Source organism: Lampetra fluviatilis, chromosome 7, assembly GCF_964198595.1.
Source record: "Lampetra fluviatilis chromosome 7, kcLamFluv1.1, whole genome shotgun sequence".
Classification (NCBI taxonomy): Eukaryota; Metazoa; Chordata; class Hyperoartia; order Petromyzontiformes; family Petromyzontidae; genus Lampetra; species Lampetra fluviatilis.
In genome coordinates, this window is record NC_136281.1 from 4,848,809 (window position 1) to 4,864,499 (window position 15,691).

Sequence of the window (15,691 nt, forward strand, 5' to 3'; positions counted from 1 at the left end):
CGCCACTTTCGCGGCGTGTGCACAGCACGCACGCGCGAGCACGCAGCCCACGTTTCCAGCCGTCAGCAGCGAGAAACCCGATGCGCACAGGACACGGAGTTCGTGGGCAGCTGATGAGCCGGGTAGAGGGGGGCGGGTGGACAGACAATTGGCCCTTATGTATCCTGCATTCACACACACGAGACAAACATCCTCCCGTGTAGCCTGAACAGACCTTTTGGGGCAAGTGCTGTGAGCGGGCATCGATGAAGGTCGGGACGGCACACGAGGGGGTGGGTGGCCAGCAACCACGCCCGGCCGCCTTTGTCTCCCTAATGGCGATGTTTACACACCGCACAAGGAACTCATTTGAGGCTGGGTGGACCTAAGAGAGGTCCAAGACCGGTTCAGATAATCGTCACTGGTGTTAGGCGCGGGAATCGAACTTGGGTCCCGAGGTTCGTAGCGCAGCGTAGCGCTAACCGCTACACCACCGCTCCCCTAGCACACACACGCACACACACCGCACACACACATGCCTAGCACACACACGCACACACACCGGCACACACACATGCCAGCACAACAGATACATATCACTCAACACAACCGATCCACCCCACACACACACTCGCTGACACGCCACGCACTCACACACTGACCACTGCCACCGGCCATCTCACACACGCAACAGCTGCAGTTCACCACGAAGTGGCGGTGACGTTACCACTGCACGTGTGCCAGGCGAAGTGCACTTTGAGGCCACGTGAAGAGTTATGAGTTGACTGTTTGAGATGACTGACAGATGCACCACCTTCGAATGCAATTCCCTCGAACCGCCCAGCAGGTCTCAAAGTGCACCTAGCCTGGCACTGCCCAGTAGCGTCCTTCACGAGCCTCCTCCACAGAACCCGATCTTGACACAGCTGGTACCAGTCACCGGCAAATCCACTCAGCTCCACATCCTCCCGTACCACATCAGTCCAATCACATCTCCAGCCGGTGTCGTGCCCGTTCAGCCCTCTCTATCCGGCCGAACAAAAGCTGCCTGGGCATGCGGTGGCTGGGCACGCGGGCTACACGGCCCAGCCAATGCAGCCGTGCCTGCCGGAGGAGCTCACGGGTCCGTAAACATTAAAAAAAATAAGATAAAAATTTAGACGCCGCTTCCATACAAAATAAAGCAACCACAAATACCCCCCCCCCTCCATATAGCATTTACCAGAAATAGTAATTCCTACAGTCACGAAAGCTCCAAATCAAGTTTATTTAACAGACTGTTGGGGCAAGTGCTGTTAGCGAGCACCTATGAAGGTCGGCACGGCACACTAGGGGGTGGCTGGCTTGCCCCACGCCCGGCCGCCTTTGTCTCTCTAGTAGCGATTATACACCACAACAGGTACGTTTTTGCGGCTGAGTCGACCTAGGGGGAAGCCGAGCACCGGTTCAGATAATCGTCACCGTGGTGTATGGCCGTGAGCGGGACTCGAAATCTGGTCGCCGGGTTCGTAGCGCAGCGCTCTGTCCGCTACGCCACCGCTCCCCACTGCACTACCACTGACCCCTCCACACACAGACCCCTTGTCTCTCACACACGCTGACCAATGACAGCCCCTCACGCACACACACACACACTGACAACCTCACACACACGTGCACACTGATACCCCTTCGCTCACGCACTCCACGTACCTCACCCACCCCCTCTCCCCTTCCACCCCATTCCTAAAGGGGCGTTGGGCGGGAATGGGCATTGCGGAGGGGTGGTGAAGAGGGGGGCACGGGGGGTGGAGAGAAAGGGGGGGGGCACGGGGGGGGTGGAGAGAGGGAGGGGGGGCACGGGGGGGTGGAGAGAAAGGGGGGGGGGCACGGGGGGGGGGGTGGAGAGTCCCCAGGATAAAAACCCCGCGACTCGCCCTTGAGCCTCGGGTCGCCTCGCCGCTGCCACCGACTTCTGATTTCTCTGCTGGTCGCTCCGTGCCCGCCAGGTGAGTGCACGCGTGGCTTCCACGAGCAGGCGATTCCTGCTGCGCCTGGCCACGCGGCCGAGGCAGAGGAAGCAGCAGAACAAATGTGCTGCTCACGGGAGAAACAGAGTCTAGGACTCGCCCGCGCTTGAGAGCAGCTCCCTCTAGCCCTTGCCACCTTCACGGTGCCGCTCGGGGCTTCTGGGTGACGCGCGCGAGCAGGAACCGGCGGTGTTTGTGCACGCAAGGTGACCTGTGGATGGTTCTCTCTCTCTCTGTGTGTGTGTAACGTGATGTGGTAATGTGTCGTGCGGTGGCCCTGTGGACAGCAGGAGGCCGGGACTTCTAGGACGCGGGCATTCAACGGAGGGATTCAAAAAATTTTAAAAAAAATATTTGGGCTGACGTCCAAATTCGGGACCCTCATTGAGCGCGGTCATGAGACTCAGTAAACGTTTCGTAAATTAAAATAAACGGCACTTTCATTAACGAATGCCGTTTACAGCTGTCATTGTTTCTATCTCTCTATGCTCTCAAGAAGGGTCTTGCCCGAAACGTTAGCACAGACAGTCAGACAGTGTGTTAGTAAAGAGTAGATCATGTGTTGTGTGTGTGTGTGTGTTCACGAGGACCCATGTGACACTCTGGGTTCTCGTTGGCAGTTTGTCGTTGGTTACGGTTTGCTGATGAGCGGCAATAACGTTGTCGGGTCTCCTCCAAGACACGAGTGAAAGAGCTGTCCGCGAAGAGACGAGTGAGAAACACTTATCTTGAACGTTCTCCCCATGGAGTGGTGGAGCATGTGCTTATATGGAATGTGTAGACATTGCTACGTGTGTGTGTGTGTACGATGTGGAGTATGCATAGTGTGTCGTATCCTAAAGTATGTACAAACTACCTTACAGTGTCTATTAATATCGATGTGTACATAGTGTACTATTATACTATGTAGTGCATATAGAGTGTAAATATAAGGTGTCTATGTACGTACGTGTGCAATTAGAGTTGTGCGGTAATGTAGCGGTTAGCGCACTCTGCTACAAACCCAGAGACCCGAGTTCGACCAACATCAGTGGCGAATTCTGAAGTGGATCTGGGTCGCCCCGAGGTTGACTCGGCCTTAAATGACTATCTGAAGACAAATACGGCGCGGTGCTGGCCACACCACTCCACCGTGTTTCATATTGGGTGCTGCAGGCTAACAGCCCTTGCCCCAACAGTCTGTAATGTCTATATGGCGATGTGGAGCCTTTCATATAAAAATAACTGCTGTAGTGCGTTCGTTTAAACCAGGAAGGCAATTTCAGTCGGGAGTGGTGCTGGCTACCTTTAATAGGTGCTCGCTAACAGCCCTTGCCCCAACAGTCTGTTGCCGTCGCTGTATCTCGGGAGACGGTGATGCCGGTGGTGATGATCATGATGGTGGTTCGCCTCGGGGCGGTTAAAGCGCTGAGCCGTGGACTTTGCTTGAGGATGCTCAGTTTGGTACGGGACCCTGACCCTACCCGACCTCATCGGACTAGAACCCAGAGCTGACGATTTGACCTGACTCAAGCAGACCCAATCCTGAGCCGATTTCACCTGCCCTGAACAAATCCGAGATGCAACCAGAAACACAACCTAGGACTTGCTCGCGCTTGAGAGCAGCTCCCCTAACCCTTGCCACCTGAACGGTGCAGGGGTTCTGGGTGACGCAAGCAGCAAGGTGACCTGTTGATGGTTCTCTCTCTCTCTGTGCGCGTAACGTGATGTTGTAATGTACTCTTAGGTTTTTTCGGTAAAGTCACGTAGGTAAAAAAAATAGAAAAAATAATAGAAATAAAATAATACATCACGACGTTTCGGAGGCAACACAAGCTTCCGTCTTCAGGTGGAACCGTTACAGCACAAGTAATTTATTATTATTTTTCTATTTTTTTTTTATTTTTTTTTGCTTACGTGACTTTACCGAAAAAACCTAAGAGTATGAATCCTTGCAGTCACGAAAGCTTCAAATCTAGAATTTGTTTTCTTCATCTCTATGCTCTCAAGAAGGGTCTTGCCCGAAACGTTAGCACAGACAGTCAGACAGTGTGTTAGTAAAGAGTAGATCATGTGTGTGTGTGTGTGTGTTCACGAGGACCCATGTGACACTCTGGGTTCTCGTTGGCAGTTTGTCGTTGGTTACGGTTTGCTGATGAGCCGCAATAACTGCCAAACCTTGTCGGGTCTCCCCCAAGACACGAGTGAAAGAGCTGTCCGCGAAGAGACGAGTGAGAAACATTTATCGTGAACGTTCACCCCATGGAGTTTAGAGCATGTGCTTATATGGAATAGGTTGTTGGGGGGCGCCCCCCAACAACATACTATGTTCACTATGGGAACCTCATTTGCCAGTAAAAATATGATAATTGGTTCTTTACCCTTCTATCTGGCAACAAAACTGACACCTTTTTACAAGGAGTCATGACTGCAGGTATTGCGGTCTATGCAAACATGACTCCTTGTAAAAAGGTGTCAGTTTTGTTGCCAGATAGAAGGGTAAAGAACCAATTATCAACATACTATGTTGTTGGGGGGCTCCAGTAGTGGAGAGAGCGCGGCACTATTAGTGTGTAGATATTGCTACGTGTGTGTGTGTGTACGATGTGTAGTATGCATAGTGTGTAGTATCCTAAAGTATGTGCATACTTGTGAAATGTCGACAGTGTCTATTTATATCGATATGTACATAGTGTACGCATTATAACACTATATAGTGCATATAGAGTGTAGACCCAATCCTGAGCCGATTTCACCTGCCCTGACCAAATCCGAGATGCAATCAAACTCGAGTCAACATGTGTCGACCTGACGGACACAGACCCATCCAATGTCGACTTAGCATCACTAGACTAAGTCCAAGTTGTTTGGTTATTTTATTGATATCCCCTCCATGGGATTGTAGAATCTCCACCACTGGTTAAGAAATGCAAAATGAGATGATGATGATGATGATCAATATCCATTTCCCCTTTGGACAAGAGGACATCTCATTTTGAATCACTCAATGTTTTCGCCTCTTCCACCTCCCGACCGCACAGAACTCAACCGCAGCCATGCCGTTCGGAAACACCCACAACAACTTCAAGCTGAAGTTCTCCAACGAGGAGGAGTTCCCGGACCTGAGCGTGCACAACAACCACATGGCCAAGGTGCTCACCCCCGAGATCTACAACAAGCTTCGCGACAAGCAGACGCCCAGCGGCTACACGCTCGACGATGTCATTCAGACCGGCGTCGACAACCCAGGTAAGGGAGCCGCTTCGTGGAGTTCTCGACCCCCGTAGAGCCCGGCCCATCCGAGCGCGCGACATCCTCGATCAGAGATCCCTCTCCTCGTTGTTTGCCCCAAACCAGTGGTGGCCAGCTTCTTGGTTCTTTCGGTAAAGTCACGTAGAATGGAAATAATAAAATAATGAAAAACAAAACATAATAAAATAAAATAATAATATAATATATTATTTTAAGATGTTTTATATTTATTTCTTATTATTTTATTATTTCCATTCTACGTGACTTTACCGAAAGAACCAAGAAGATGAATCCCTGCAGTCACGAAAGCTTTAAATCGAAATTTAAGGTGGCCAGCTTGCTCGAGACAAAACGCCAAAGTGTACCCGTGAGTTCTGCAAAGAGCATTATAATACAACTTTATCATACAACTTTAATTTATGCCCTTTCGATAGAGCGAGCCGCACGCGGCTCAGGAGACGCCAGTTGGCCACCCGCCGCTCCAAACTCAACTCGATCTCGTCTCACGCTGCCTCCTCTCTCGCGGGTTTCAGTCAACTGGAATGAGAATAAGATGTATAATTCGGCGCCTCCACCAGGTTCTCTCGTTTCACGGGGCCGCCCCAGATCCACCGCGATCGTTGGGAAAACGCGCAGGCCACGGCAAGACGACGCGCGTAATCACCCCTCGGCCCGCAGATCGCGTCAAGCACCGAGCCCGGCACGCGATGCCCGCGACAATGCCGCCGTCTGTGCGGCGTCACGCCTCGTGCGCTTAAGGGAAACCGCGTGGAAGCACGCGGTGGGGTGGGCGGCTGGAGCAAGCGAGTGTTGGAGAAACACGTGGGGGGGGGGGGGGCGTGTTTTCGTTGGATGCTCGATCCGAGCGACGGTCGGATGGAGCGAGTGAGCGAGCGAGCGAGCGAGCGGAGAGCCATGATCGTGTTGCACGCGGTGGAACAGAGGACGGCTGTGTTCGCGGTCGGGCCAGGCAGCTCTCTGAGCCTCGGCGTCAATCGAGCCCTTGTGCCGCTGGGTCGCTGCTGCTGCTGCGTCTCGCCCCTACTAACCCAGCCTGCCCCCTCTGCCCCCCCCCCCCCTCAATGCCCCACCACCACAGGCCACCCCTTCATCATGACCGTGGGCTGCGTGGCTGGCGACGAGGAGTCCTACGAGGTCTTCAAGGACCTGTTGGACCCCGTGATCAGCGACCGCCACTCGGGCTACAAGCCGACAGACAAGCACAAGACCGACCTGAACCCAGACAACCTGAAGGTGCAGAACCCCTCCTCACAGCCAGCCCCCCACCTCCCCCGTACACTCTGTACCACCCGCTGACACCTCTCCCTCATTCCCGACGGGATATTCACTGAAACGTGTAAGAGGTCACGGGTCGGTCCACTGCTGCAGGCGAAGGGCCTGCGCGGGTCGCGGCGGTTATTTGACCTCACACCTTGGATGGCGACGACATCCAGCGGTGGATAGACCACGGCTAACGATAACGACGACCGTCGTGTTTCGCGTGGCAAGGGAGGCGACCGAGCGGCGTTTTGAGACGGCGAGTTGACGCGAGTTGGTGATTTTCTTCCCCTCCCCTCGCCGACCCCGCGACCTCAGGGCGGTGATGACCTGGACCCCAACTACGTGCTCAGCAGCCGCGTGCGCACGGGGCGTAGCATCAAGGGCTACAGCCTCCCCCCGCACTGCAGCCGCGGGGAGCGCCGCGCCGTCGAGAGGCTCTCCGTGGAAGGTGGGCACCCGGCGCGCCGCCGCCGCCACCCTGCACCAAACACACCCTGCACCCACTTGCCCTGCACTGCAGCTCTGCACCAAACACACCCTGCACCCACTTGCCCTGCACTACCGCCCTGCACCAAACACACCCTGCACCCACTTGCCCTGCACTACCGCCCTGCACCAAACACACCCTGTACCCACTTGCCCTGCACTGCAGCTCTGCACTGCAGCTCTGCACAGCTGTCACGCACGGCCACCCTGTACTGCCATCATACACAACCACCCTGCACGACCACAATTCAATGTCGCCCTGCACTACCGCCCTGCACTAAACACACCCTGCACCCACTTGCCCTGCACTGCAGCTCTGCACTGCAGCCCTGCACTGTAGCTCTGCACAACTGTCACGCACGGCCAACTTGTACTGCCATCATACACAACCACGCTGCACTACCGCCCTGCACAACCACCCTGCACTACCGCCTGCACCACCGCCACTCACCACCGTCGCAACCGCATTGCGCCATCGCCCTACATAGTTTCCATACACAACAGCCCTCCTCCAATGTCAACTCCCACCGCCCTGCACAATTGCTTACTCAGCTCCAGCACACGGCCATCACGAGTTGAACACACGCTAGCAGCCAGAATACACACACACACGCTCACAATAACGCAGCAACACACTGCCAGCTCCAACACACACACACGCTCACAATAACGCAGCAACACACTGCCAGCACCAACACACACACACACACACGCTCACAATAACGCAGCAACACACAGCCAGCACCAACACACACACACACGCTCACAATAACGCAGCAACACACAGCCAACACCAACACACACACGCTCACAATAACGCAGCAACACACTGCCAGCACCAACACACGCACACGCTCACAATAACGCAGCAACACACTGCCAGCACCAAAACACACACACACTAACACAGCAACACACAGCCAACACCAACACACACACTCACAATAACGCAGCAACACACAGCCAACACCAACACACACACTCACAATAACGCAGCAACACACACACGCGGCACAGCACACAAACACAAATATCCTCCATATAGCCGTTAACAGACGTTGGGGCCAGTGCTGTTAGTGGGCATCTATGAAGGCCAGCACGGCACACGGGGGGAGGGGCGGGGTAGCCAGCACCACTTCCCACACATCCCCCCCAATATTCAAATATGCTCAAAATGTCCCCCCCCAATATATTGCTATAAAACAGATTTCTGTTTTATATGATTGTGGTTATGGTTGTACTTTATTAATCCCTAATCTCTGCCATTACATACAGTACAATGAAACAAGAAAAGGTAAAAAAGAAAAAACAGAACAATGTAATACAATACACTATTAGACATTATTGTAAAACATTAATAAAAAGTCCATCCCGTGTGTTAGTGAATTTTTTTTATATTTTAGGCAAGAAATTTGTATTTAAATTTAGATTTTTTTTTCTGGGCGGGGACCCCCAGACCCCCTGGAAGATTTGGTCCCCCCACCCCCCCAATGTTGACCCCATGGCTACGGCCTTGGGTCAAGGACCGGTTTAGATAATCGTCACTGGTGTTGGCCGTGAGCGCGAGTTGAACTCGGATCGCCAGGTTCGTAGCACAGGGCGCACACACACAAGCACACACACACACACACCCCAGCACACACATCCCCAGCGCAGCACGCAAAACACACGTGCACCCGCTGAGCCACACAGAGGTTGCGCTCAACTGCAGTGCTCGTATACACAGCCCCAGCAGGACACTATCTCGCCTCCGTCACACTGCCACCGAACCACACGCTCATAAAATAGCGATGGGCGCATAGCCTAGCGGTTGTGCAGCAATGTTCTTGATGAGTGGTGCTGCGTGGGCAGTGAGTGTTCCAGGCGTGAGTGTCTCTGTCCGTGGTGCTGAATGGACAGTGCGTGGTCCAGAAGTGAGAATCTCTGCCCGTGCCTTCTGCGCAGCTCTGTCGAAGCTGGACGGAGACCTGAAGGGCAAGTACTACGCGCTCAAGGGCATGTCGGACCAGGAGCAGCAGCAGCTGATCGATGACCACTTCCTCTTCGACAAGCCCGTGTCTCCACTGCTGCTGTGCGCCGGCATGGGCCGCGACTGGCCCGACGCGCGTGGAATCTGGTGCGGGAACTGACCAAACAATACAGTTAGTGACAGTGACAATTCGCCTACACAGATAAAACTAGCCCTCGTGCGAGTACTGCCTGTTGCCCGAAGCAATGTGCCGACTGTCATCACTAGCACTGGTGATGGCGTTACCACCTCCCCGAACACGCGAACTCTTCCCAGACTAGCCATATATATCACCGCTGTGCATATAACATTCGCACTCCACTTAGCCGGAGCATTTAACCGCATGTTAATGCTATCTATGAGAAGTACACGTCTCCTAACACGACATCTGTTCAACCATAACCACCAACCATAATACTAACCAGGCACCCAACACTCGCCCTATCCATAGCACAACGTAGACAATGAATAACCCCGAACAAGAGGAACCACATACCTTTAACATCGCGTTCGCCCCCAACACAGTGACTGTAATCACCATCTATTGAACTATTTACTCAGTATGTTTTATTTTACCAAGGCCCACTGAGATACATGCAGAAGCTCAACGAAGTGGCCTATCATCGTGTGGACATTTATAACAGTAGTCACATACTCTAAACGCACGTTAATTCTAAACGAGGAGGGAAAACCCGGAGGACCTGGAGAAAAATCCACGCAACCACGGGGAGAACAGGCAAACCCCAAATGTTCAGGCGTCGTGAGTGTCGGGATGGAACCCACGACCTCCTGTACACCAGGCGAGGTAGTTAACATCTCGTGGCCACCGCAGGCACAACGACAAAAAGACCTTCCTGGTGTGGGTGAACGAGGAGGACCATCTGCGCGTCATCTCCATGCAGCAGGGCGGCAACATGAAGGAGGTGTTCAAGCGCTTCTGCACGGGCCTGCAGAAGGTGCGTGTGTGTGTGTGTGTGCGTGTGTGTGCGTGTGTGTGCGTGTGTGTGTGTGTGTGCGTGTGTTGGAAACATTTAGGCTGGCCTGCCTACGATCCATCATGGGTTTAACCAGGCTGGATTGTGTGAGGAGCTCACAAGTCCTTGAAAGATCTGGGCAAAGTCCCATCAGTGAGCTCCTCCGGCAGGCAAGGCTGCGTTGGCTGGGTCATGTAGCCCGCATGCCCAGCCACCGCATGCCTAAACAGCTTTTGTTCGGCCGGATCGAGGGGGCTAAACGGGCGCGGCACGGGCTAGAGAAGAGATGGAGTGATGTGGTACAGGAGGACGTGAAGCTGAGTGGACTTGCCGATGACTGGTACCAGCGGTGTCAAGATCGGCCTCAGTGGAGGAGGCTCGTGAAGGACGCTACTGGGCAGTTGGAGGCAGTCGCCCTCCAACAACAACAGAGGGCGGAGGAGCGACGCTCACAACAACGAGCGGAGCGCCGGGTGGCTAAAGCACAGCAAGTTGGCACAGTAGGGGGCACAGGTGGTGCATCAGCCAGTCATCTCGGTCATCTCGGTCAGTCGACCCGTGGCACCTGCTGGGTCTGCCCCGTGACCTCCTGCCAGCGGGCGTTCGACACTTCACGTGGCCTCAGGGTGCACATGGCCTGGCACAAGCGTCGTGGTGACGTCACCGCCACTTAGTGGCGAATGGCGGTTGTTGTTGTGTGTGCGTGTGCGTGTGTGCGTGTGTGTGTGCGTGTGCGCGTGTGTGCGTGCGTGTGTGCGTGTGTGTGTGTGCGTGTGTGTGGGTGCGTGTGTGCGTGTGTGTGGGGGGAGCGGTGGTGCAGTGGCCTGCAGAAGGTGTGTGTGTGCGCGTGTGTGTGTGCGTGTGTGTGCGCGTGTGTGTGGGGGGGGAGCGGTGGTGCAATGGCCTGCAGAAGGTGTGCGCGCGTGTGTGGGGGGGGGGCGGTGGTGCAGTGGTTAGCAGACTGTGCGCATGTGTGCGGAGCGGTAGCGCGCTGCGCTACGAACCTGGCGACCCGAGTTTGATTTCAGTTCAAGGCCAACACCAGTGACGATTATCTGAACCGGTCCTGGGCCTCCCCTAGGTCGACTCAGCCTCAAATGAGTACCTGGTGCGGTGTGTAAACATCGCCACTGGGGAGACAAAAACGGCCGGGCGTGTTGCTGACCACCCACCCTCTCGTGTGCCGTGCCGGCCTTTATAGGTGCTACTCGCTAACAGCACTTGCCCCAACAGTCCGTTAAGGCTACACGGGTTATCTTTGTCTTGTATCCGTGGCATTGCGGGTTTTTTTTACTCCGTACGAGTCAATGGACACCCTGAGGATGACCATTTGCGCCCGCAACGACTGCTCCATCGCGACGAGTCTTCGACATTAGATCGCTTTGATAAGAAAACAAATTCTAGATTTGAAGCTTTCGTGACTGCAAGGATTCATACTCTTAGGGTTTTTCGGTAAAGCCACGTAGGCAAAAATAAATAAATAATGATAGATACAGACCGAAATAAGTAATAAAAGATACATACTATTAACCATATGCATCTTTTATTATTTATTTATTTTCACCTACGTGACTTTACCGAAAAAACCTAAGAGTAAGAAAACAAATTACCACAATATGTCAAACAAGGAAAGCTGGATGCGGTGCAGGCCAAACGAGCCCCTCTCCTGCCCGCAGGGCGCTGAGTCGGCCTGCGCCACCGAACCGCGCGTCTCTCTACTGCCGTGGCAATGGCCGGGTGGTGTATGAAGCAGAGACCTCTCGCGGAATCGACTGTCTATATGCTCCGTGTATGTTGAACTTCTTTTGCGCAGTACGTAGCCAGCCGTGCTAATTGGAGATGCGGGGGAGAGGACAACAAACTAAACACACACAAAAACAGTTCTCAACAAATGAGTTTTCAATCGAGATTTAAAAGTGCTTTAAAGGTGCATAGCTCCAGTGTCTTGCTACTCAAACAGAACTTTCCCCGACAGTCAGTCGCGCGCGCAGCAGCGAGTGCGCGTGACGCGCGCGCGTGAGTGAGTGGGTGTACACGCGAGCACGTGGGGCGTGTGGCAGCGGGCAGTCTGTTTGCCAACCGCGCTAATCTCCGGCTGCACGTCCGCAGATCGAGTCCATCTTCAAGGATAAGGGCCACCCCTTCTCGTGGAGCGAGCACCTGGGCTACATCCTCACGTGCCCCTCCAACCTGGGCACGGGGCTGCGCGGCGGCGTGCACGTCAAGCTGCCCAACCTCTCCAAGCACCCCAAGTTCGGAGAGGTCCTCACCCGCCTGCGTCTGCAGAAGCGCGGCACCGGTACGAGGCTAGCACGGGGCTAGCACGGGGCTAGCACGGGACTAGCACGGGGCTAGCACGGGGCACGGGGCTAGCACGGGACTAGCACGGGGCTAGCACGGGGCTAGCACGGGACTAGCACGGGGCTAGCACGGGGCTAGCACGGGACTAGCACGGGGCTAGCACGGGGCTAGCACGGGACTAGCACGGGGCTAGCACGGGGCTAGCACGGGACTAGCACGGGGCTAGCACGGGGCTAGCACGGGACTAGCACGGGGCTAGCACGGGGCTAGCACGGGACTAGCACGGGGCTAGCACGGGGCACGGGGCTAGCACGGGACTAGCACGGGGCTAGCACGGGGCTAGCACGGGGCTAGCACGGGGCTAGCACGGGACTAGCACGGGGCTAGCACGGGGCTAGCACGGGGCTAGCACGGGACTAGCACGGGGCTAGCACGGGGCTAGCACGGGGCCAGCACGATGCGATAAACCTCACGGAGTCCACCCAGAGGGGGAGGGGGGATTGTAGGAGTTTAACCCCTGGGGTAACGAGCTCGAGTCCCCCCGAGGCGAATGTGGCGCGCGAATTTAACTTACACGAGATTTGAAAGAAACACCAAAAAAAAACGCGAGAATTATACGACGGTAAAAAAACAAATGAGACCAAAAGGGGACTCTGATGTTTGAATGGAATCTTGACGATCGCAACGACGGACAGTTCATGAAACCGCTGCGGGGCAGAGGGGGTTTGGGGGAGGGGTCGTTATATTCCCGCTTGACTCGCCCTTACTGCACGTGGATGATTTCCCCCCCCCCTCTTCCCGACCCGCAAACCGCGGTAGTGGACGCAACGAAATATGTTCCAGAGCCGAGCCCCGAACGGCTCCTGTTTAGGTAAAGCCGTGCTCGGTGGTCATGAACTCCCGTGAACACTTAACGCCTCATCCTCCTCCACCTCCTGCTCCCCCATCGCCCAACTTTAAAACTGTTTTCTTGGTTCTTTCGGTAAAGTCACGTAGAAGGGAAATAATAAAAATAAAACATAATAAAATAATTCTCACGACGTTTCGGCCACAACGCAAGCAGCCGTCCTCAGGTGAAGAACAGGTCTGTCGGAAAGACAGCGTCTGAATGAAACACCACCAGGCTTGGAGCGCATATTTAAGTTGGGTTGGAGGGGGAAGACTTTACCGAAAGAACCAAGAAGATGAATCCCTGCAGTCACGAAAGCTTTAAATCGAAATTTAAAACTGTTCTCACGCTCTCGAGGCGCGGGCGGGGGGGGGGCACCTTGCACAGGGATGGAGCTGGGGGCAGGGCCAGCGGGCACCCCCCCCCCCCAAATCTCCACCTGTCCCCCACCCTGGTTCTTGCTGTGACCTCGCGTGCCGCTCCCCCCGTCCTCCGTGCCGCGTGTCCAGGTGGCGTGGACACGGCGGCCGTGGGCGGCGTCTTCGACATCTCCAACGCGGACCGGCTGGGCTCGTCCGAGGTGGATCAGGTGCAGATGGTGGTGGACGGCGTGAAGCTGCTCGTCGAGATGGAGAAGGCGCTGGAGAAGAACGCGTCGATCGAAGACCTCATCCCCGCGCAGAAGTGAAGAAGCCCCAACGCGGCTCGCACGACTTGTACAACAACAACAGCAGCAGCAGCAGCGCGTTCATGTAGTCGACGGTAAACGGCACAGATAATAAATAAATAATCGTTTCGCTGAAACCCGTTTCGTCTGTTTCATTGCTCGACGACACTTTCACCGGCAACACCAAGCGCGCAAGGGTTCTGCTTCTGAGGAGTTTGAATCCGTGCGTTGTCGCCTCTCTCTCTCTCTCTTTAGTTCCCTTCCGTCTGCGCGTAGAGACGACGGAGGTTTGTACCCGTGGCGTTACCACGGGGAGGGGAGTAGAGTCAAGGATGTGATGTACCGACAAGAACGGGGAAAGATGCCAAGACAGACAAAGAGGGCACGACTCAAGATGAGCAGTAGGAAGAGGGAGGGAGGGCAGGGCAGGAATGGGAGGAGGAATGACCAGACCAAGGTGTAGGGACTGAGAGAGTGATGATGCTGAGAGGGGGGAGAGAGGAGGAGCAAGCAGAAGCTGCACCGAGCAGCGTCTGTTTTCCCAGGGGGCGGGGAGGGATGCAAAGTAGGGGTGGCCACACAAGCCACGTGATTTACGGGCGGCTTGAGATGATGTATATATATACAGGATGGGGCTGAATGAGATCTGTCTTGTGCCAGCTTCACGGCTTCCCTTGTGGCCCTTTCTGTTCGAGACAATTCTTCACCTGTGTCAATCCAGTGGAAATTTGTCTTGATGTGAAAAAGCTCAACAAGTCAGGTTCATTGCAAGGGTCACTGGTAGCCCCTGGTGGACTTTAGTGCGGCCCTGACGTGCAGCTCCCGACAATTCACAACATGTCAAAACACCACCCCCATTATCGTGCTGTCAAACCCCAATGGTGTAACATGTGTGGCGGCACTCACACTGATGTCTTCCTGGCGAAACTGCCCCCCCCCATCTGAAAATGAGTGGAGAACATTGGTTTGAACTAGAGGGTTCTAGATTTGAAGCTTTCGTGACTGCAAGGAATCATATTCTTAGGTTTTTTCGGTGAAGTCACGTAGGTAAAACATCAAAATTAATGAAAATAAAATAATAACAAAAATCACGACGTTTCGGAGGCAACACAAGTCTCCGTCATCAGGTGGGACCGTCACAGCCGAATTATCTGCATCAAGTGAGGCAATGATTCAAGAAGTAATCCCTTATAAGCAAGTTAAAGGGGGGAGGAGAGGGGGGGGGAGCTCATCAGAATGTGGTAGCCAATGAATGGAACGTATCGGGAGGGAGGGGGCGGGGCTCAAAGACAGCACGGAGTGCTAAGTACAACGCATCGGGAGGGGGAGGGAGCGGGGCCAAAACAATGGACGACGGCTTGGACGCGGTTGCTGCTGCACACGCCAACACAATGGACAGAGAGGGGGAGGGGAGGTCTGATACACATGATAGACAAAAGAACGAAAATGCCCATGTTTATACCAATGCTGGCTGAACAATGAAGAGAGCACTGCCAAAAAAATAACTGGGGATGTTAACACTCGGTAAAGTAAAGTAAAATAGTGCCTGTCAGATAAGATGGTCCAAAAAAGTGTAATTAAGTCTTTTTTGCGTGGTTGATAACATCTTTCCAATGATTACTAAGTTTGTACCCATCATCACGGTTGAAGTTATGTCTGTGTTTGTATATTTGTATGGCTTCGTGTACAAACCTTTGATGGTAGCCGGGAGGTTTGCAGAGAACATTGGTCTCGGAAAAGACAATTTCATGAGAGCCCACCGAGTTGTAGCAATGATCGGCAACGGCAGAAGAATCAGTTCTGCCGTGTTTCAGATCTGACTTGTGCTCGCGGACACGATCAGAAACATGACGTTTCGTTTCTCCA

The 15,691-nt window shown here is 54.2% G+C and overlaps 1 protein-coding gene across 1 annotated transcript; it reads left to right on the plus strand.

Moving 5' to 3' along the window:
* Positions 1-1,858: 1,858 nt before the first annotated feature.
* On the plus strand, positions 1,859-13,962 carry LOC144933246 (creatine kinase M-type). Its single transcript, XM_078857918.1, has 8 exons — positions 1,859-1,967; positions 5,009-5,216; positions 6,319-6,473; positions 6,816-6,948; positions 8,931-9,102; positions 9,827-9,950; positions 12,078-12,267; positions 13,668-13,962. Exons 2-8 carry the CDS (start codon positions 5,024-5,026, stop codon positions 13,844-13,846), a joined length of 1,146 nt encoding a protein of 381 aa, XP_078714044.1. The 5' UTR covers positions 1,859-1,967; positions 5,009-5,023; the 3' UTR covers positions 13,847-13,962.
* The last annotated feature ends 1,729 nt before the right edge of the window (positions 13,963-15,691 follow it).